The sequence below is a fragment of the Rutilus rutilus genome, assembly GCF_951802725.1.
Source record: "Rutilus rutilus genome assembly, chromosome: 10".
In the NCBI taxonomy this organism is placed as follows: Eukaryota; Metazoa; Chordata; class Actinopteri; order Cypriniformes; family Leuciscidae; genus Rutilus; species Rutilus rutilus.
The window spans coordinates 7,482,205-7,505,006 of record NC_140215.1 but is presented as its reverse complement, the minus strand read 5'-3'; the positions used below and the strand labels follow the sequence as shown (position 1 = coordinate 7,505,006).

At 37.2% G+C, this 22,802-nt stretch overlaps 1 protein-coding gene across 6 annotated transcripts in view; it reads right to left on the bottom strand.

Annotated features, from left to right (window-relative positions):
* Positions 1-22,802, bottom strand: part of znf385b (zinc finger protein 385B) — a 138,851-nt gene that overhangs the window by 41,265 nt on the left and 74,784 nt on the right. For all 6 annotated transcript variants that reach the window (XM_084420919.1, XM_084420917.1, XM_084420916.1 and 3 more), the window contains one exon: positions 971-1,113. In XM_084420919.1, coding sequence (XP_084277045.1) covers positions 971-1,113 — 143 coding nt within the window. The remainder of the gene's footprint in view (positions 1-970; positions 1,114-22,802) is intronic.

Sequence of the window (22,802 nt, the reverse complement as noted above, 5' to 3'; positions counted from 1 at the left end):
CAGGTACAATACCAATTCAAATGATCTGTTTTTACAAAAATCATCAAAATCTCAGAAAGTTTAAAGCTATTGAGCTACCAGTAATTATTATGTTACTGCCATACAAATTGGCATGCTGTATTTTCTTATATAAAGGAACAATTTGAAGGGTTAAGAGCATGACAATTGGAGACTTTAAAAATAAGGACCACCTATATGCAGCCTAGCATGGATAAGAGCAGGGAGAGCAGCAATAACCTCCCTTAGGGTTAACAGAACAGAACCAACATGAATGTATTGCAGATGTCATTAATGTCAATATTTTAATGAACAACATAATTTGAGAATTTAGTCTGATTCAAAGGGGAATCAGAATAGCAAATCCTGACTGGACGAGAGGAGTTGGGGATGGAGGAGGGTAATAAGCTCCTGAGAACACAATAGCTGCTGATAATACTGAAGGAGCTTATATATGAATACAGTGATATGTGTCATATTCCTATAGGTAGACGCGGATCAGCTGAGAGTCAGCTGATGCGAGCTTGAAACTTGATTGGCAAGTTTCTAGGTTTCTGCAAGCCACAAAATAAAAAATGGAAGTAAAAAATACCTTTTAAACATCGAAAAGCCAGTTTATTTTGCTGTCCTATGCATGGTTTATATGACTAGTTGAATTTTGCTATTTGCATTCAGTATTGTTTTTTCCCTGCTGTCTGCTAACCTCATTTTTGGCTGAGGCTCCAGTGTAGTATGCCATTCTAAATAGCCTCTAGCACACAATTATTGGACTCTCTTCCAAACAACCACACAAGCTGCAGTTTGTGAGGAACAATATACATTTAACATAAAGAACATTATCTACCCATACTCAATGTTATTCTGAATCTTCAGAGAAGGTTTTAATTCCATCAGTGTCAACCCACACAGGAACGAGGCCAACATTAAAGAGGCAGACGGCCAAAAGAAAGGAGATGAAAGCAGGCTTGCTTACCGTATTGAAATTAGGGAACAGGCCGACCGGAGAGGAGCTCTCCACAGGGAAGGTCATGAAAGGCTTCATGTCCAGACCGGACTGCATCATTAGTGAAGGAGTCCGAACCAACGCGGGGAGCGTGTTGCTATGACAGGAACTTCCTGGAGTGGAAAAAGAAGCAGACGGTCAAGACAAAGAAAAGACAAAACTTTCAAAGCTCTGGGGACTTTTTCCTGCACTCACTCATGCACAGATGAGGAGAGCAAGAGAAGGTACGTTAGAGAGCGGGAAACGATTAGAGGAAACTAGCTCATCATCGTCGGCCAAAGAAGCAGAATACCTGAGCGCTCTGGGGAGGAAGACTGGTACAAAAGAGATAGAAATGAGTGAGAGGGCGATGAGGAACATATCAGGAAAGTTCTGAACCTAGCTAGTTCACTCAAAAATAAAAATTGATAAAAATCTCATCATTGACTCTCCCTCATTTTTGGGTGTACTATCCCTTTAAGACAGGGTTCACCAATCTCGGTCCTGGAGGGCCGCTGTCCCTGCAGAGTTTAGCTCCAACCAGCTCCAACACACCTGTTTGAAAGTTTCTAGTATGCCTAGTGAGACCTTGATTAGCTGGTTCAGGTGTGTTTAATTGGGGTTGGAGCTAAACTCTGCAGGACACCGGCCCTCCAGGACCGAGATTGGTGAACCCTGCTTTAAGACATCATAGGCACATATATTATTTGCGAGAAACCTATCCGATAATAAACTCTAACAAACTTAACGCAAAAATGCATTTAATAATGTGGATTATAAAAATGCTTAAAATATAATATACTTATACAACATTGTATTAATAACAAACATTTAAAATTAAATATTTCACCCAATATTTGTGTGTGCTAAGCATTTGTTTATTAGAGTGTGCAAACGCCAAAACAGTGTTGTTATTGTTAACTAAAACAAAAACTATTACAAAACGTTTTTATTAATTAAAATAAAGCTGAAACAAAATTAGTTGAAGCATTAAGATTACTAAAACAAATTTTTAAAAACTAAATAGAAATGTATTAAAAACAAATAAAATGTAAAAATAAAAGTTAATTCAAGACATTATTAAATACTTTAATAGATAATAATAACACTTAATAGATACAAATAAACTCTATTAAGATTAATTGTGATTCGTTTCTCCTCATGTAAGGAGCACTAGTTGTACAATATGGTGTCGTGACTCGTGACGTAGTGGATAATGATCTTGACTTGAACACTGACAGTTGTAGGTTTGAGCCCAGTCAGGGACAATCCATGAATCTTTACTATTGCGTCATTGACAACACGCCTAACCACACGTGGTAACACTATTTTACAGTGTCCTTGTAACACGTTATAAGTAGTTACTATAGTAATAACTACAAATTATGCATAATTACATGCAACTAACCATATATTAAGTAGTACATGTAGTTAATTAATATTACTCAGTACTTAAATGTATAATTATACTGCAACATGGACAACTAAAATAAAGTGCAACCCCACATTACTTCAGGGGCAAGGTTCCTGTAAGTGGCTAAATTACATGTCATTTTAGCATACACATTTGTTATAAGTAAGATCATTAATTTAAATAGTTTTTAATTCTATACAATCATTTAAGACGGGTGTACACGGTACGACTTTTGCTGTCGGTCAAGCTTGCAGGCGATTCGATTCTCTCAGGAGAAATCGTGTGGAAATCGTATGGTCGCGGCTCAAACTGTGTGAGAGGAATTACGAACCAAGCCAAGTTATGAGCACCTCTAGACAATTTTTAAACATGTTAGCTGTCCCCAAATCATGCACAACCTTGTCACATACACTAGATCTATGAATATTATTATAGCCCAGTGAGTGACACACATACAAATAGACTCTCTAGTCGTCTTTTCACAAAATCGTTTGCACACTTGACTTTTCATTTTCTTTCTTTTTTCTATCTGAAGCTATAGCAGAAACATTGAAAGCTCCAGTCTCCGTGTTCAGCATGAATTGCCGCCGTGCAGTACAGTAGTGCCATGTACCGGTTGCTTTGACACAATTATCTGTTAACTGATTATCAATGGCTCACGACCTCCCGAGTGCCTGTACTCGCACAGTGTACGCCCGCCTTAACTTAGTCTCTATTCATTTACTCACAGTTATTCATCCTGACTGGAGATCTGGATCACATACTTCTTCTATAATAAAACCGAGTCGTAATGTTAGTGCGACATTGCTGAATAAATTGGCCCCTAATATGATTTGATAAGCGTGAACAGTACCATGTCCATTTATATGACACAATGACAGCTCCAATCGGACATGTAATGAAGAAGGATCTCGTGTAATGTGCCACGGAGATATCTAATCATGTATGTGACGAAAGGAAAAGGGTCATTTCCAGTTCGCTGCTCAATTAAAAGAGATCCGAGATCCTTCGTTGTATGAATCAGAGGTCAAGCTGAGAAACATAATCAGCCTGAGTGCGGCCAAAAAACTGCAGACCATGGCTGTGTCGACTTAGTCTTGAATTTCTTTATGTAATGGTTAACAAATCCTTGTAATGCTGGTAAAAAATGATGGCAACAGTAAAGCAAACATGCTTTTAGCATGGCAGAGGTACATCTAAAGCTGCTGCACGGCACTCCGGGAGGTATAATGCACACTAAAGCTGCTTTAATCATAAGCTAGTGTGGCACATTTGTGCACTTTGCACCAAAAAAAAAAAAAAACAAGCTGCAAATGTGCTTTTTCTCTTGTCATTTGGTCTGTCTGAACAAAAGTACAAAAAATAAAACAAGGAACCAAAGGCTGTCAGTGTGAGCTAAACAGCAAAAGGAGTAAGGCAGAGTATGAGCCATCAACAAGTCGAGGCTGACTAGACAAGCTCAATGAGGCGTCTTGTAGTATGTTTTGTGGCTGCCTCACAAACATTGTTTGGTTATATAAAACTGCATTTGTGGCTGTAAAACAAAATCCAATTATGGAGATGAAAAAAAAGCATGGTTACAATGTGTTCAAAACAGTGTTTTTCAAGAAAATCTCTTCTAATTTACGTGTAAAAGATGTTTTTTTCTTTTTTTTCTACAACATCATTGACTGCAATGCACAGGCCAGAACAAGTCCACTTCGCTTCATTACAAATGCACACACTCCATCGACAGATGTCTCCCTCTCCACCTGTACATCTGAGCGCTGAAACAGACATATTTTATTCCCATTTGCTGAGTTTAATGAGAACCACATGTAATAACTGAACTTGGCCCTCCGACTGGCATCAAAATTCATAGCCGTGATTTGAAGCTCTGTGGCCCGACCAGAACATTCAGTTTAATAAAACAAGTGTGTTTTCATGGTTCAGATGAGGCAAAACGCTGCATATTTCAAAGCTTAATGAAACCATCAGAGATGTGCTGCTTCAGATGGGTAATGATGGTCCTCATCATTAAGGTTTTGACACACTGTATTAGTTTAACCGCTTTGATGCATGAATTGTCTAAATCACAAAGTAAAATTTTCTCAGGGATTATTTTGACTTCAAAATAAGGCAATAATCATTAGCAATATGTTTTTTTTTCCTGCCAAAATGATTCATTTTAAGAGTTATACATCTGGCCACTGCAATAAAATACAGTATTTCAGAGTGCTTTGTGCACTATCACATTTTGTCAGCAGTTTCTATGTTGTCATAAAAACAGACTGCATCCGAAATAACATACTTCCCTACTTGCACTGTATGTGAAAAGAGTAGTATGTCCGAATTCACGGTATTCATTAAACGTAACTGTGCATCTGATAGACACTTTACTATCACACGATGCTGCAGCTAAGCTGGTAGACAACATGACAAATGTAATATGACCGGATTACTGCACCCATTCATACAGTATAGAACATACTTTAACAGTCACAAAGTAATTACTTATTAAAAAGCAGTACTTAAGAGAATGCGATTTCAGACACAGCCACTGTGACATAAGAAAGACAACAGTCATAAAATGATGGCTAAGGGTCAAAGGTCAACATCCATGGTGGTTAGGAAGTAATATTATGCTGCCTTCGTGTGCTCTCGGAAATGTCCTACTTCCCACTTCTGAAGTCTTGATTACGAGCTTATCGCATTCAAGTGCTTTGTTGTAGGAAAGAGCAGGAATCATGGAGGACACCAGGTTTATTCTTGCCTATTTATTTTTAAAGCCAAAATGATATTTAATTGACAATATTTAAATGATATTTAAATATCATTTTGATATTTAAATGATATTCATTGACAGCTATATGAACATTTGCTGCACTATCTAGAATAGTCAGCTTGCTGACAATTCTGGAATTTCGGTCAAATACATGCTATTTTCGCTGTGTATAAAACATACAATACGCTTCATAATAATATAGGCTACGTAAAATATATTAACAACAAGACAAGGTGATGTAGCTGTTATGGAAAAAAAAAAACTAATAAAGAATACCAGTCATAGAAGCAATCATTCTCCAGTCAGCCATGTTTAAATTTTATGGCACGACCAACTCGCGATCTCAGGTATCAAAATTCTCACTGAGATTCCCTGTGGTAAATATGACTTGAGTTCATTTTTTAACTATGAAACTTGTGAATTTCCTGTATTTCCTGTGGATTGTTAAATTGGCTTTGAAAAGATCTGGATTCCATGCATCAAAAAAAAAGTAAAAAAAAAAAAAAAAAAAAAAAAGTAAATGTATTTCCTTAACAGTTTCTCTTTTTCTCTGTACTTATTTAACCACTCTTATACTCTACCTCGACACCAGGCTAAATTGCAGGGGATAATACTAGCGAACCATTACAAAAAGACAAGATGCTGTGTTGCAGGGCAGACATGACTGTGGTCAAGGCCAATCATTAAAACCAATGACAGGATAAACTGTGTGTGTGAAATGGGCTACAGTAATAACTGTTCTTCATTATGCACTCTGCAGCCGAATAGCTGTGTTTGGCCAGATCAGGTGTAATGAAGCAGACAAGCACATACAGAGCATGGGAGAAAACAGCAGCAGAGTCAGTGATTATTTATGATGTGCATTGTAAAAAAAAAAAAAAACATTAAATATAAACCACATCTTTATGATTCAAACAAAAAGCAACACAAGCAATCATTGTTGTTCTGATTATTCAGAGCATTCGGTATTGCCATGGTGAAACCACTTTTATATAAAATAAAAAAACACAATAGGCAAAAAACATATTCAGCAACATACACACACAAAAATGTATTTTTGCTCTGCCAATGAAAACAAACTCCATACTACGGCATTGCGCGTCCACAGTGCGACATGTACTTCCTGAATGAAACAGCGATATTAGAACGAATCTCTTGAGTGAATGATTCAATGACTCACTAGTTAAGGCAGTGAGTCACTTAAAAACATAGTAATTTGTCACCAACTACTGGCATTACTATGTTACTTGCAGAAAGATTCATTAAAAATCCTATAAAAAAGCTGAAAATAAATACATAAATATAATAATGAATAATAATCATATTGATATTTCCATGTCCAAAAACACTTAGTAGTTATTTGAAGGCTAAAATACAAAATGTTCATTCTCTTTACTCTGTTCAAGAAGATTATAGAATTAGAATATGAATTGGCAGTGAGCTTCTGCTGTGATTTGTTTATCAATTGCAACAGTTATCAGGCGTATCAGAGACTCGAATGTATGTGTCTTTCAAATAGATTCACCATCTCTTAAACAACATCAGCATCCCGAGAATGAAACCGATGAACGTAATGACTGTTACCTGGGAAACGGCGGTGACAGCCAGAGAGCATGTTGTGAGAAGAGATAGAGTTCAGTGTAATTTACATGGATTCTAGGTATGCGATTTGAACAAGGCCGTATCAGGATTTGCATTTACCTTGATAATGGAGAGGGCAAAAATAAACTCTTCATTTCCCTTTTTGAATCCATTTTATTTTTGCTTATGCTGATAGTAATTCAATCTGTTTTAATTTAGAGGTTAAAAAACATGTAAAATGGGGTAAAAGCTGTAAAAAATGTTTGTTGATTATGCATCCGGTTCTGCTGTAATATAATTAACCTCTTAAAATGGAAAAACATCACCAAACCCTCTCCAATCAGCCACCAACAGGCTATAGAGCCTTGAACACTCACACAGAGCTCTCCAACATCTACTGCAGTCAGTTGTTGATGCAGGTAATGATCATGCTGGTAAGCTGTTTCCAAGGTTAGCTCCTCCTAACAATGCTGAAGAAATCAGCTGCAACCCTGAAAGCTTGTGAGCTGCATGTCATTAGTAAAGGTAAATGAAAGGTTAAAATCATTTTCAGCATATAATCCTGAGCTGAAATACCGCAGCCAGATAAACAACAGGTGGTTTTTAACAAAAAAAAAAAAAAACAAGCCGTCTTGTCTGACGGCTTGTTAGCAAAGCTGAGAATTTTTCAGCAGGTAGTCTTCAGGTTCCTCAGAAAACATTTCCTTCTTCCCTTTCAACACACATTATTGCATCATGTTTTGCAATTTATTGTTATATACACTTTCTAAAAGGCTAATTTGTCATTTAGCTGCAACCTGCTGGCTGGAAAAAATCTGTATTTATGGTAAATGTGAACAAAGGTTAACGGTTTAAGAAGATATGAGGTTTGATGTTTCAGCTTGAGCCAATTATGAAGTTCTGAAAATTGTGATTATCTATGATACTGTTCAAAAGAAACATTCTAATGTACAAAAAAAAATATATTATAAAAAAAAAAAAAAAAAAAAGCTGTTCTTTTGAACTCTTTATTCATAAAACATGCAGTTTCCACAACAACTGATTTCAACAACAACTGATTTCAACATTGATCCCCATCCCAAATCAGCATATGTGACCCTGGATCACAAAACCAGTCACAAGTGGCACGGGTATATTTGTGACAATGGGCAAAAATACATTGTATGGGTCAAAATGATCGATTTTTCTTTTATGCCAAAAATCACTAGGATTTTAGGTAAAGATCATGTTCCATGAAGATATTTTGTTTATTTCTTACCGTAAATATATAAAACATTTATTTTTGTGAGTGAATGCAGCACAAAATAAATGCACATAAATGGACAACTTTAAAGGCAATTTTCTCAATGTTTAAATTTTTTTGCACATTCAGATTCCAGATTTTCAATAGTTGTATCTTGGCCAAATATTGTCCTATCCTAACAAACCATGGAAAGCTTAGTTATTCAGCTTTCAGATGATATATGTCACAGGTGTGTGCAGGCGGAAGAAGGTGAGGAAGGCAGAGCGCTTCAATGCAAGAGTTCAATTCCAAAATATAATCCAAAAAGGTATAAACAGGCAGAACACACACTCTACATACAACTAACAGCCGACCAGGACAGACTGAACAGAGGAAACTAAATACACACAGATGAACTGAAAACAGGTGATACAAATGAAGGTCATTAACAAGACACAGGTGATACAAATGAACTAAAGAGGGTAACCAGGGAAACAGATGAGCTAATCAGAAAAATAGAAACACAACACTGACAGTAACGTGACAATCCAGGGTCACATATTAGTGACTGAAGACTGGAGTAATGATGCTGAAAATTCAAGTTTGCATCACAGGAATAAAACAGTTATTTTAAATAGTAATAATATTTCACAATATTGCTGTTTTTACTGTATTATTTATCAAATAAATACAGCCTTGGTGAACTTCTTAAGACTTCTTATAAAAAAAGTAAAAAAAATATATTTATTTATAAATTGGTTGTAAAATTGGATTAAAAAAAAGGGAAAGGTGTTGGTAGACGGGCGCGAGACTATATCCGTCTTGACAGATAACAGGTATACTCAAATCAGCCTTGACCCAAGTTTCTCTTTCAACTCCGTTTCATCATCTAGCCATGTGCTTCCAAGTACGATTCGAGAAATGAAACGCCTCAGCAACATCTGGTAGCGGCACTTGTCTCTCAGAGGTTTCCTCTTTGTGCAAACGGCCAGCAGACTTTCGCTCCATTAATACAATTGCAACATACAGTAGCCAAAAAACATTTGGACACATCAGCAACACTAAAAAATGTTTGACCATCACTGCATTATATCGTAAAAATACCAAAGAAAGACAGCACAAGCAGGGTTTTAAATGATAAAACAATAGATATACTGTGCAAAATGAAAACAAAGGGTAATTGGAAACTTTCCGGTTGAAAAGGACACCTATGTGAATATACATCCACTAAAAATTATCTTCAAACCAGTTAAGTCAAAAATAGTGAAAGTTGTTTGCAGATACTTTCCTATTTTGTTATCTAACACAGTGACATTTGGCCAGTTATAAGTGTGCCTTAAGTGGCCAAATCCTTTTTGGAGCGACTGTACCGGAGTGCTTATCAGTACTTTGCCTTGTCGGATGGGGCTCCGTGACATTTGCAGTGTTGATGGAGTGAGAGGTTGGACCCTCCTGCAGAGCAGGAACGAGAGCTGGCGAGAGCCCCCTGGCTCACCTTCACCCTTTTGCAATTTTGAGTCCCTCCGTCTGATTGTATTGGACAACGCCATATCAAATAGTGTGCTGTGTGAGGCTGCTTTTTCCCCAAAGGTTAGCCAACATGCACCTTACCTCACATGGGCACTTTGGGAGATAAAAATAAGTGGAGAAAACAACAGGAATAGAGACTTCATTCTGAATTTAGCCATCTTAAGAGTTCGGCAAAGGGATTTTCTACAGCAACTTTATTTTCAAAAGAGTGTTGCATGCTATCTATAAAACTTGTAAAGTTACAATTTCACAAAGTGTTTCACTTTTCACGAAACTGTATTTACAGAGAAATGATTACCTTGAGAAGCAATGTATGAAAAGTTTAACACACAAAGTTTTCCACACACAAATCTTTAATATTTCACCTGAAATAGACTGGTGAACCAAATCCAAATTATCCTCCAAAGCACACAATGCAAGAAATATGATACAAATACCTTATGATGAATCAAAGAAATATGACAGCGTAAAGAACCCTGCAGCACAAAACACAGGATGTGTGTCCTTGAACAAAGTCCAAACAATAATTCAGTGGATACAGAACTGCCAAAAATTCACTCTCCACAATCACGATGACTGAATTGTAACACTTTGGAACAACTCATGGAGTCAAGCAGAGCTTATGGAGTCAAAAGTCTAAGTTTAGGTAACCTTTCTGCATGTCTTATTTGGAGCCTAGTGCCTACTAGACAATTTTGTGAATAATATCACAGCTATACATGAACATCCGTTGTCAGTGATGGGAATTCTGACTCGCTGCAAATCAGTGGCCGGTTGCATAAACTTCTTAGACTAGTCTTAAAAGTTAGCCATCTAATTTTTTTCTTCAAGACATTTTAAAGACAGTTACATCAAAAGGCACAAGGATGTGTACCGAAAACTGTTAAGCTGGCTATTATTAAACCTCTTATTAAAAAAATGCAACTTGATCCTAGAGAATTAGTCAATAACAGTCCGATCTCAAATCTACCCTTTCTGTAAAAAATACTAGAAAAGGCAGTATCCTCACAACTATGTTCCTTTTTAGAAAGAAATGGAATCTGCGAGGATTTCCAGTCAGGATTTAGACCTTATCATAGTACTACTTAGACTGCTCTCATTAGAGTTACAAATGATTTGCTCTTATCATCCGATCGTGGTTGTATCTCTATTAGTGTTACTGGATCTTAGTGCTGCATTTGATACCATCGACAACAACATTCTTTTGAATAGACTCGAAAATTATGTTCGCATTAGTGGAAATGCATTAGCATGGTTTAAATCATACTTATCTGACCGTTATCAGTTTATAGCAGTAAATGAAGAGATGTCCTATCATTCACAAGTTCAGTATGGCGTACCACAAGGCTCAGTACTAGGACCGTTGCTTTTCACCCTGTACATTCTACCCTTGGAAGATATCATTAGGAAGCATGGCATTAGTTTTCACTATTATGCTGATGATACTCAGCTCTATATTTCTTCATGCCCCAACAAAACTTACCAATTCACAAAATTAATGGAATGCATAGCTGATTTAAAAAAACTGGATGACTAGTAATTTCATACTACTTAAATCTGAAAAAAAATAATGACTAATTATTGGACAAAAAACCTCCCCACGTAGTAACCTAGAATACTGTCTAACTGTTTACTGCTCTGTCAAGTCTTGGATCCTTTTCCTATTTAGCACCTAAACTTTGGAATAGTCTTCCTAGCATTGTTCGAGAAGCAGACACACTCTGTCAATTTAAATTTAGACTAAAAACACATCTCTTTAACCTGGCATACACATAGAACATTATACATTTCTATTATTCAAATCAGTTAAATGATTGTTAGGCTGCAAAAACTAGATCAGCTGGAACCGGGAACACTTCCTATAACACCTGATGTACTCGTTACATCATAAGAAGAATGGCATCTACTGTACGCTAATGTTAGTCTTTCAGTTTATTCTGAGGTTTACTTTAGTCAGCCGGATCTGGGCCGTATCAAGATCAGATGGTGGACCTGCTCCTAGACATGACCACAACACATGATGTAGTCAGCTGGATCCGGGCCGTATCCAGATCAGATGGTTGACCTGCACCTAGACACGACCACAACGCATCCCTGAAGTGTCAGCAGAGATTCTGTCAACTAGACTCTCCCCTGTGAAGGCCTCATCGACACGACAGCGATCGGCACTGATCCTAAACAAACCTGTCTCCATACCGGTGTGATGACTCCAATCTTCAACCAGAAGGAACTGGATAAATATTCTGAATGTTCTGATCCAATCTGACTTCTGACCTATAATGCTGCCTGAATCATAATTATACACTGTCCGTTCGTTGGACAGAGAAGAACTGGCCCTCCGACTGAGCATGGTTTCTCCCAAGGTTTTTTTTTTCCTCAATTCTGCTACCCGATGGAGTTTTGGTTCCTTGCCACTGTCGCCTTTGGCTTTTGGCTTGCTTAGTTGGCGACACTTAATATTCAACAATATTATTGATCTGCCTGCATTGACACCATATATATATATATATATATAAATAAATGAACTAAATTAATAACTTTTTTTACAACAAAAATGAACCATCACTGAACTTACTTAAGCTGGACTATGACGCTATTTTCTTCTAGATCTGCTGTACAACAGAAACAAACTTTGTTGCATTATTTTCCTGTTATCACTGTAAAGCTGCTCTGAAACAATCTGTATTGTAAAAAACGCTATAAAAATAAAGGTGACTTGACTTCAGCAGTCTCATTTAAATTGAAACGTAAGACTGATCATCTCTTGTCTTACTGCTAGTTGGTCAAACTAGTTCTTAAGACACAGTCTTAACAAAGTGGCTAAGTTTATGCAACTGGCCCCAGTTCTTTTGAACAGTTTGTTTCAATGAACTGTCTCAAAAAAGGAAGCCATTATTCTTACATGTCATCACGTGGTCCCCGATATCCCGGCATGGTATATTGCATGTTCTAAATGTTACAATAAAGACAATAAAGTATAATTTCCTATTTCCTAGTTCAGTTTGTGGCAGACCGATTCTGCTCATAGAAACAAAATTAAGAATTTTATTCAGCAAGGATGCATTATAATTAAATGCTGTGCGAACACTATTCATTAAAGAATCCTGTAAAAAAAAAAAAAAAGTATTACGGTTTGCACAGAAATATTAAGCAGTACAACTCTTTTCTACGTTGATAATAATAAGAAATGTTTCTCGAGGGATAAGGAATAAATTACATTTTCAAATGGTAAATATATTACAAGAGTGAACAGTTATATTAAATTGTAATAATATTTAACAATAGTAATGCTTTTACTGTATTTTTGATCAAATAAATGCAGCCTTGGTGAGCATAAGAGATTTCTTTAAAAAACGTTACAACTTTTTGAACGCTAGTGTTCATTAAACAAAGTTAATTTTTTTAAACTAAAATTAATGATGATCTCTTGGCTGAAAATGTTTTGGCACATTAATAAATAAATACAATAAATATATATTTTTTAAAATTGAAATAAATATAAATGTGCATCATACAGTCAGGTCATATTTCCTATACATTTTATTGGTAAAATTTCAGCTATTAAAATAATGTGATTTGTGAATGATTCATGAAAGAATTATTTAAATCCACAAACTGATTCCAACCGATTCAGTGAAAAGATCCAAGTCAAAGGAACATTTCATTAACAATACTGTGTGGTCTCCGGGATTCAGTCTGTTTGTTAGATCTGGGTTTTTCGCTCCATCTCTCCCAGGTGGGAATGGAAATGTTGAGGTAGTTTACCTGGAAGGGGGTCTCTGTGGCAGGTGGGATTTAATCAGTTTAATCCTTGTACTGGAAGCAAGAAACCAAGCTGAGAAAGAGAGATAGAGAGAGCGAGGGAGATCTTGAGTTGTGGTCACTCACTTGCACCCTGCAGGTCTCTAGCCACCTGCTGCAACAAATGAGCAGCAAAGAGAAATCATGTTGAACCTGCACAGGCTTAGATGTCATTTGAAACCTAATCTAAACCAAGCTGCAATGAAAAACCACATCTTTTCACTACAGTAAACACTACAGCAGGGGCATTCCTAGAGATCATAAACATAGCATCTGTTTTTCTACTTAGTACTGCCTTGATTTAGCAGTTATTCACATCCACAAGACATAATAACAGCTGAATTTATGCAATTATAGTATAGTACAGTAAATGAGGGTGGTGGTGAAGCTTTTCAGATCTAGTTGGAAAAACAAGCAAGACCAGTACTTTGAGTAAATTAAGCCCTCCCAAATATTGATGGCGTTCCAAACCCAACTGTGAGAGTGACTTTTCCTTTTAAATGGCCATCAGAGAATGATTTCATCACTAATTCCTAAAAAAGGCCTTTCCAAAGAGTGTACGTTATTAGACTGGGGTAATGTTTCTTAAGCTTTTGTACAGGGGAAAACAGATACTGTGGTTATGACTTCATATTTTTTCTGGCCGTTACCATTGGAAGCATAGAAACCCACTGAACGGGAAACTGAAAAAGGCTGCGGTGATGCAGCTTGCAGAATTAAACAACAGGAGAACGCTCTGAATCACAGAAACACTCATTACTGACAGTTTGAGGACAATTTCCTACGCCAACAAAGGGAAATGTTTGGGATTAAATGAGCACACATCATGCCCGGTATAGATGGGCTTTTTCATTCTTGCCATAAACGATGAACATTCATTTTTCTGCATTTTTTTCAACATTCAGCACAGACGAAACCCACACATCTGAATTTAATTCTGCTCGAATACAGGAGATCTCGAAGGAGTGAAAATAATTCAGCCCAACAGCAGACTGTCTCTGTGATCTACAGTGTTTAGAATATCCACGAGCAGGTGCACGATTAAACTCAATGGTGGTTTGCTTATGCTGTTTAAAGGAGTAATTCAGACAGAAATGAAAATCCTGTCATCATTTACTCACCCTCATGTCATTCCAAACCTGTATGATTTTAGTTCAACCATGGAGTTACAAATTAATTAATCAGAATATCAAAGCGGTTCTTTTTCATAGAGTAAAAGAGAATAGATATAAAAGTGGTCCATTAGACCGACACACTTTAGCATTTTTTTTTTTTTTTTTTTTTAAATCAGTGGAATTATGGCTTAAATTTCAGTCTGTTTCTCACAAAAATCTATCATATGACTTCAGAAGCCTTGGAATTTAGTGCACAAGCCACACTTTTATGGTATATTTTTATAGTGCTATTTTGCCCTTTTTGGAGCTTGACAGTCCCAGTTCACTTTCATTGTATGGAAAAGGTCAGCCTAGCACCTCCTTTTTTTTGCATTTCACAGAAGAAATGAAATTGTATGGGTTTGGAACAACATAAGATAATGATGTTTTAATTTTTGGGTGAACCTTTAATATTTTGTGATGGCCATTGTCACCTTTGGCTTGTTTAGTTTTAAAATACACTTAATATTCAGTAATATTATCAATTTGACTGTACTGACACTACTGGATGAGAACAAACTTGTACTAAATTGAACTGGAAAATGACAATTGTCTTCTCTTGAGCTGCTTTATAGCTGAATCCCATTTTTCCTTCACCCTTCTGTATGGGTTTCTTTCTTCAGTGTAACACACAACAATATATATAGTAACTTAAAAGGGTCCAATATTTCAAAATATCTTCTTTTGTGTTTACAGAAGAAAGCCATACAGGTTCAGAAAGACATGAGGAAGAGCAAAGGATTAAAATAGGATCGGACTTGCTAAAATCAAGGTTGCAGGCTGAACAGTTACTGAGCACACAATCCTATTCATTCATCAATGAGCCTTTTGAGGGCAGCACTTAACCCTGGGTTTCTCCAGAGGGATTGTCCGTGTAATTAGTGCACCATAAGTCACTATGGATGGGAAGTGTCTGCTAAGGAGAGCAACTTCCTTCCATCACTAAGATATTCATTAGAAAGACGACAGCAGGTCAATGATATTAGCTTCAGCTGATGTGAATCCATGCAGAGGACAGTCTAAGAGAGCGATAGAAACATCCCAGTGTGAAATGTACTGAACTGAACCAAAAGAACATAAAGACACAGTGCTATTATACCGGCGTTCAGCTCTCGAGCCACCACCCACACAACAAGTTTACATGTTACAAAACTAGCTGATGCACTGAGTGTCTAAAACACTTTTTCATAGTAATTATGTTAAGAGAACTATGTGTTAGAGCACTGCACTATACAAATCTGTTTAAATGAATTATCTACTTGCTGCAAAACTGCTCACTGATGCAAAAAGAGTATTTTATGTTATAATTGGCTAAGGTAAATATCAGGGGCCGTATTCACAAAGAATTTTAAGGCTAAAAGTAGCTCCTAACTGGCGAATTTAGGAGCAACTCCTAAAAATAATGGGCGTGTCACTCGTAACTTTAGGACTCCTCATTTTTTTGACTAAGAGTAATTCACTAAGCATTTTAGCCCTAAAAGTAGCACCTAAGCCTGGGACAGCTTAAAAGAAGTCGAGAGGACTCCTAACTCACTAAGACCTATTCACAAACCGCTTTTTGTGGCATTTCACGTTGCAATGTTTTGAAATGCGTACGCGGCGGCTACAGGAGCTTCCAATCGCGAGGGAACAATTTTGCATTGTAGGCATAACTAGGGCTGCAATAACGCCACCAACAACAACCAAAACTAGGCTACTCATTGCATGTAAACTAATTGTAACATTTCATTGTGAATCAAATTAAAATGTTCTTCTCTTTGCAAACGTAGGCAGAGGCATATAGTGACAGATTAATTCAATAATGTTGCAAAGATATTGCATCAATCCATATGTTTCATTAGGCTACTAGGCTATTTGTTTTGCCTTACTGTTTATTCATTTAGGCTATTTATTCAGTTATTCATCATCTTCCGTCCTTCGCACTACTTGTGTAGCGCACGCATTCTCAGACCTGTCACTCATCATCGTACGGGAGGTGTTTGGAATCATTCCCGCGTTACAATCATCAACCAATCAAGGTGGTCACTTCAGTCAAGCTCGTGCGTGAGTAATGACGTCATCCATAGCAACGAAGACTCACTCTTAGTTTAGGAGTTGTCATTTTTCTTTACTAAGAGTAGGTCTGAAAGGCGTTGTGAATAACTTTTAAGAGAAAACTCCAAGCTAAAATCTTTTAGTGCGATTTAGTCTCCAAGTGAGTACTCCTAGTGGTAAGATAAAATGCTTTGTGAATACGGCCCCTGGTCAATAAATAAATAAATAAATTACTGAGATGCTCTGAAATCACATACACATTGTCTATTTTTATGGATAGTGGAAAGATCAATAAATCAAGCTTGTGCACTAGGTCTGCTAGGTCATAGCTTCAACAACTCACAAATGTGTTAAAGTCAACATAAAATGCAATTTGCAACCCGTTTACTTCCATAATCTGAAATTTCTAAATGATAAGAACATGCAATATGAAAAAAATAACGTATGGATACTGTCTTACTGAGATTTGAGAAAAAGGCACACTGTGACATTTAAAGTAACAATTGTCTCAATTTTAAGATATACACTACCATTCAAAAGTTTTTTATTTATTTTTATTTTATTTACATTTTATTCAGCAAGGAAGCATTTCATCAAAAGAGACCCTAATGAAATTTATAATGTCACATTGTGAGATTACAATTACAATGAGTTACAATTGTGTGAGATATAAATTACATCATGACAAAGTTGCAATGGTTCTATATAAAGAAAAAGGTAAGTAGTATCAATTTTGATTTCACGTTGACTTCACAAACATATTTTTGGATTTAATAAGTCTGGCCTTGATAATGCCTGACTGTCTAGTGTAAATTGATATGATACTGGAATAGACTAACTATTAGCCAGCTTACATGGCTTTATGAAGTCAGTCATGGATCATAAGTGGTGCTGAAAAGTAAACAGAGGCCATAATTCTGGCACATTCTCTGTCAAGCTAGATGACACAAAGAGTGATATCGCAGGCTGTCTATCGCAGCTAGAAGCAGGTATAATGAGTGACCACAGTCGGATGAAGCTACTTAATGTGACACAGCTGCTCAAATGTGTGTGGGGTTTTTTTTGCGTGGAGCCGGTCACATGTAGACAACGCACGCGAAGCCTTCACTATTTCAGGCAAATCTAATAATGTCCTAAATTCAATTTAAATGCAGATTTACAAGCCAGTGCTTCAGGTCCGCATCAGAGCGAGACAGAACGGGCTCAGTCTGTGCCTTTAAACACAATTTGTGAAAACGAAGTTGGTGTGGCTTCTAATAAAAATCTCCTGACAACGGGGTAAATGAAATCATGCCTCACTGCGAGCGTGTGTCCTTGTGCTACAGGGAATGATTACATTGCCAGAAATTGGCAGGTGATGCAATGAACAGCTTGGAATTACAAGAGCATCCACAGGTCACAATGCAGCATTCTCACGAGGCACTGTTTTTCTCACCATCTTTCCGTGAATATAAACCAACGGTTTTGGAAATAGATTGAAGAGTTTGCGGGAAGAGCTCTAAAAAACTTTAACTAGCTACAGGAATAACCATTCATCCAGTATCTCATTAGCTTAATGGCCATGCTGTTTTTTTGCCAATCAGTATTTGGGCTGCAACCACTGATCATTATGATAATTGATTAATTTGTCAATTATTTCTTCTATTAATCTGAAATATATTTGTATATATGCACTGATGTTTAAAGTTTTGGGGTCAGTCAGATTTGCCTTTTTAAAATAAATTGTTACTTTTTTTCCCAGCAAGAATGCATAAAAGTTACAGTAAAGACTTTTACATTGTTACAGAAAAAATAAATAAAAATCAAATTAATGCTATTTGTTTGAACTTTCTATTCAGCAAAGAATCCTGTATCCAGTCAGTCACATTTGTCTTTGCATACTAAAATCGTTTTCGGCTTTAGTTGAATGAAAACAAAGATAATGTAAATACAAACCCATTCTTGAATTGTCTACCATCTGCCCGTTTAGTGCACTCAAAGGGTACTTCACAATTAAATGGGTTCACTTATCTCAAATACAGTTTTTTGAGCAATAAAAACACAAGAACCAGACCGCAACAGATTGTTTTGTAACACATAGCTGTGAGAGATGATGGTAAAGTTTCGCCCCCTTCTTCAGTTGTAAGCGCACATTTGTGTGCGAGAAGAAGCTTGGTGTTTGTTCTCCTGAGAGGGGGCGGACATACTAAAAGTGAGCGTGCAAATGGAAGCGAGGTCCTCGAGTGAAAGTGCAAATGAGCAGATGTATTTCAGCTATAGCGAGGAAGGTTACTCTCGCTCTCTCAATCACCCCGTGGAATAGTGGGTGGTGAATCTTTTACTCTTATTTTACTCTGTATACGTACACAGGAGTGACTCATTGAGATTGACTCAATCCACCTGCAAGAGATGACGGATGGAAAGAGAGATAAAGGCTAGAAGAAACAGAGGAGGAGGAGGAAGAAGAGGAGGAGGAAGAAGGTGGAATCATAGGGCAAAATCTGAAGCCAACTTCTTGTGTTTGGATGCTTAGAAGATGCATTGTATCCCACTGCCAGAATCCACAGCTGTCAAACCCTCACCATCAGAATGAAATGCAGGAGATCTGCGTGTCCGGGGATTGATCGTTCAGTGAGATATACTTTTGTGTTGACAGAAGGATTAGAGGTTCTCAGGAGGATAATAACTGGAGACAATGCACTGAACGTTCAAGAGATCCATCACCTGCTTTCTGGACACCTGTGAACTCAATGCACTGAGACGTGCCAGCAAAGGGACCGCAGCTAAATCTGTGTTCACTCTGGGGAGGTTGGGAAAGGAAATATTCAGCCTGGTGAGAGACATGAATCAGCTACGCAATGTTGGCGAAAAACAGCATGAAAGCAATACCACCAACAATATTAGTCCCATGGTCTTCACTTCACAGAACAATAAAGCATGGCACACCAAAGCAAAACCACCAGAAAGATAGAAAGAAAGAAAGAAAGAGAGAGAGATAAAGGAGACGTTGTACAGTTATTCAGCCACAACACTTCAGCAGAGAATGTCTGATATGTTGGCAGCTTGTCAATAATATGATTACTAGTTTCCCTAGGCATTCTCAGAACACTGTATATCTAGACAAAAAACATGAATTCCTCCCAATATCACAGTAAACTGTTAAAAGCTGTGATGAAGAAAGGGGAAGAGTAAAATTGAACTAAATGATTACACTTCCAAAAGAAAATGTGAGTGGTTTTGCATTTGCAAAATTTCCTGCCGCAATCCAAACGTCTTCTGGTTGTTTGTTGCAATGTGATTGATTGCTATAGTGCGCTGAGTGGAGTTTGACATGGTTGAGTGTTCTAAATGGAGTGTTCAAGGGTGTTGCTACTGAAGGCGGCCCAAGTCATTAGAGCCCACCCCCCAGGACCCACTTTCAATTTAAACCCACGGTCACACAAGACCTTACTCCTTACTATGCATATGTATGGGGTATACTGGAAACGCAAGATTTTTCATCTTCCAAAAGAGGATTGAAGCAACAACAGAACAGACAAACTCAGAAGCTTTGGAGCCCACGTGATTTATAAACCCAGAATGACCCAGCAAAATTCTATGGGATCATACCATATCGGATAAGCTACAACCTGAATAAAAAAAACAACAACAGAAAAACCTAAACCTAAACCTTAAGTATGAGCAACAATAACGGTATTTTTTGGCTTAGCGAGCAGCTATGATAATTAAAAGCTTACAAAAATGCCAATAGATGCAGCGCAAATCAAACACAGAGATTTACGGGGATGGTAATGCTTGGAAAAAGGGGGATCAAAAAACGTGAACAACGGTTAAGTCACCAACATCTGTTCTGCAAAGAACAATAACAAGATCATTAAAGCGTGCTGTCACAGGATCTCTGGCACATGACAGGGGGAGCTTGTTTCATTATTCACACTAAGAACGAAATATGTCAGATTCAGTGTGTGACACAAGGCCCCCTGAAAACTGATCTGCATTTACAAACCTCCCGTAAAGTGCGAGCGACAGAATTAAAAAATAAGCATGTTTACCTGACTGCCATATAAAAGCATCAGCCAGCTGGGATTAAATGACACACATTTGCTCTTTTCATGCGGCTTGGCGTAAGTTAATGCGGTATCCAAGTGGGCTGTCTTTGTATTTAACACGCAAGAATGGTCAAAAGAGTAAGAGTAAGAGTACGCTCATGTTTGCAGCCATTAACGTGGTTGTATCCGAACGCATCTCTCTTGCTGTGCAAATTACTTTCATAAAGTGATTTTACCAGCGGCAGTACTTGTTGTTTCAGCTCTGTGGTTTCCATGGAGACTAAGGAACAGTAGGAACAGTAGAACCTCTTGTCACGCTCAAGCCCGAACTCCGTCCCTAATGCTTGTTTCCAAGCGAGGCTCTCTCCGGTAACAACATCCCTTGAGCAGACAGAAACATAGACAGACAGACCGCCCCCTCCGGCCACCCGTGCTAATGTGCTTTAGGCTTCTTTTTTTTTTGGTCAAAGAATCTCAAATGTTTGCTAAAAGCCAGCTCTTAGCGTTGGCAACATGGCACGCCGCTACAAACCCCCAGGGCTGGTTTGAAACGTACCTTGCATCGGCCCCGGAAGGTTTGCTCTCGCGACGCGTGGGCCGATGCTCTAAGTGACTGCTCTCTCTCTCCCCAATGTATTCTCTGATTTTACTTTATCAAACAGTATTGGGCATTAATATTCAGTGCAGTGAGAAGCATACGAGGGCATGCAAATCAAATCCTGTTGAGAGGATTATTGCATCGCTCAAAGCTACGGCTGACATATTGGCTGTGTACGTCTGCCGTGCCGTTCCTCCTGGGCAGGAGACACACTTTTGCATCAGTTAAAACCAAAACGGTGGCTGTATTAACCTAAGGTCAATGAGAGAGGCCTGTAGATTTATCACTGTACTGCTGACAGAGTTGTTTGCTATAACAAATGTTTGCAATTACGATTACTTCGCAGTGAAGCGTGGAAGAGCGCTTCGACTCTAATTACAGATAAGAGACGAGAGATCAGGTCCACAAATGGTGACCAGGGTAATTGTCATGCATATCAGTGCAGTCTACCATGGCAGCACAAGACAATTGGTACCTGCAAACTTATTTCCCTTAATGATTTGGAAATATTTTAAAACAATGGACCTCAAAGTCTCACTCGTTTTGCATACTGATAGATCTGAGCTTAAAGGGATATTACACCCAAAAATGATTCAAAACTGTATGACTGTATTTCTTTCTCCTATGTTGGAGCTCAAAACAACATTGGACCCCATTGACATTCATTGTATGGCATTTTTCAAAATAGAAGAAATAGAAGAAATTAAGTCATACAGGTTTGGAACGACATGAAGGTAAGTAAAGGTTATATATATATAAAAAAAAAAATGTGTACAGAGTGCTAAATATGGAGTTTGAATTTTTTTAATTTCTGTTCTTAGTCTAGCCTCACCAAAGTAATTTAAATAAGTCATACAGTCAAACCTTTTTGGAAGAAATGATTTACTGTATCTGACAACAAGTATTCCAGAGACCCGTGTCATCAAGTTAAAATCGTTTACAGCATCGGTCAAAAGAAAACAATGTGATCACAGCAATAGTACGGTGGGATGTACAAAACTAAATACTTGTCATTAGCCTTTATTTATGGTTATTGTTCAATTATTGTCCACTTAATTTGTTAATCTTTGGTCACTTTCCTACTCAAAAAAAAAAAGAAAAAAGTTTTATATTTGGCATGTATTAAATTGATCAAAAGTGACAATAAAAATTTTTACAGACTTTAAATAAATGCTGTTCTTCTGATTAAATAATCAAATAATCTTGAAAAAATTGTATTACAGATTCCAAAAAAAAAAAAAAAAAAAAAAGCAGCACAACTGTTTTCAACGTTGATAATAATAAGAAATGTTTCTTGAGCACCTTCATTGAAATCAGCATATTAGAATGATTTCTGAAGGATCGTGTGACACTGAAGACTGGAGTAATGATGCTGAAAATCAGCTTTGCATCAAAGGAATAAATTACATTTTAAATCATAACAATATTTCACAATATTATTGTTTTAACGAAGTTTTGATTAAATAAATGCAGCCTTGGTAAAAAATAAGAGACTTCTTTCGAAAACATAAAAAATAGTACCGACCTCAAACTTTTGAATGTAAGTGTACATTTAGATAAGCGATTATGAAAACACATTTTTCCACTGTGTACCAATGAATCTTTCTTTTCACGTTCTTTATGCAAAATACTTATAAGTCAGAACAGGAACATGCACATGCATTTTTTATGATTTTAAAGCATAACATAATTGTGCA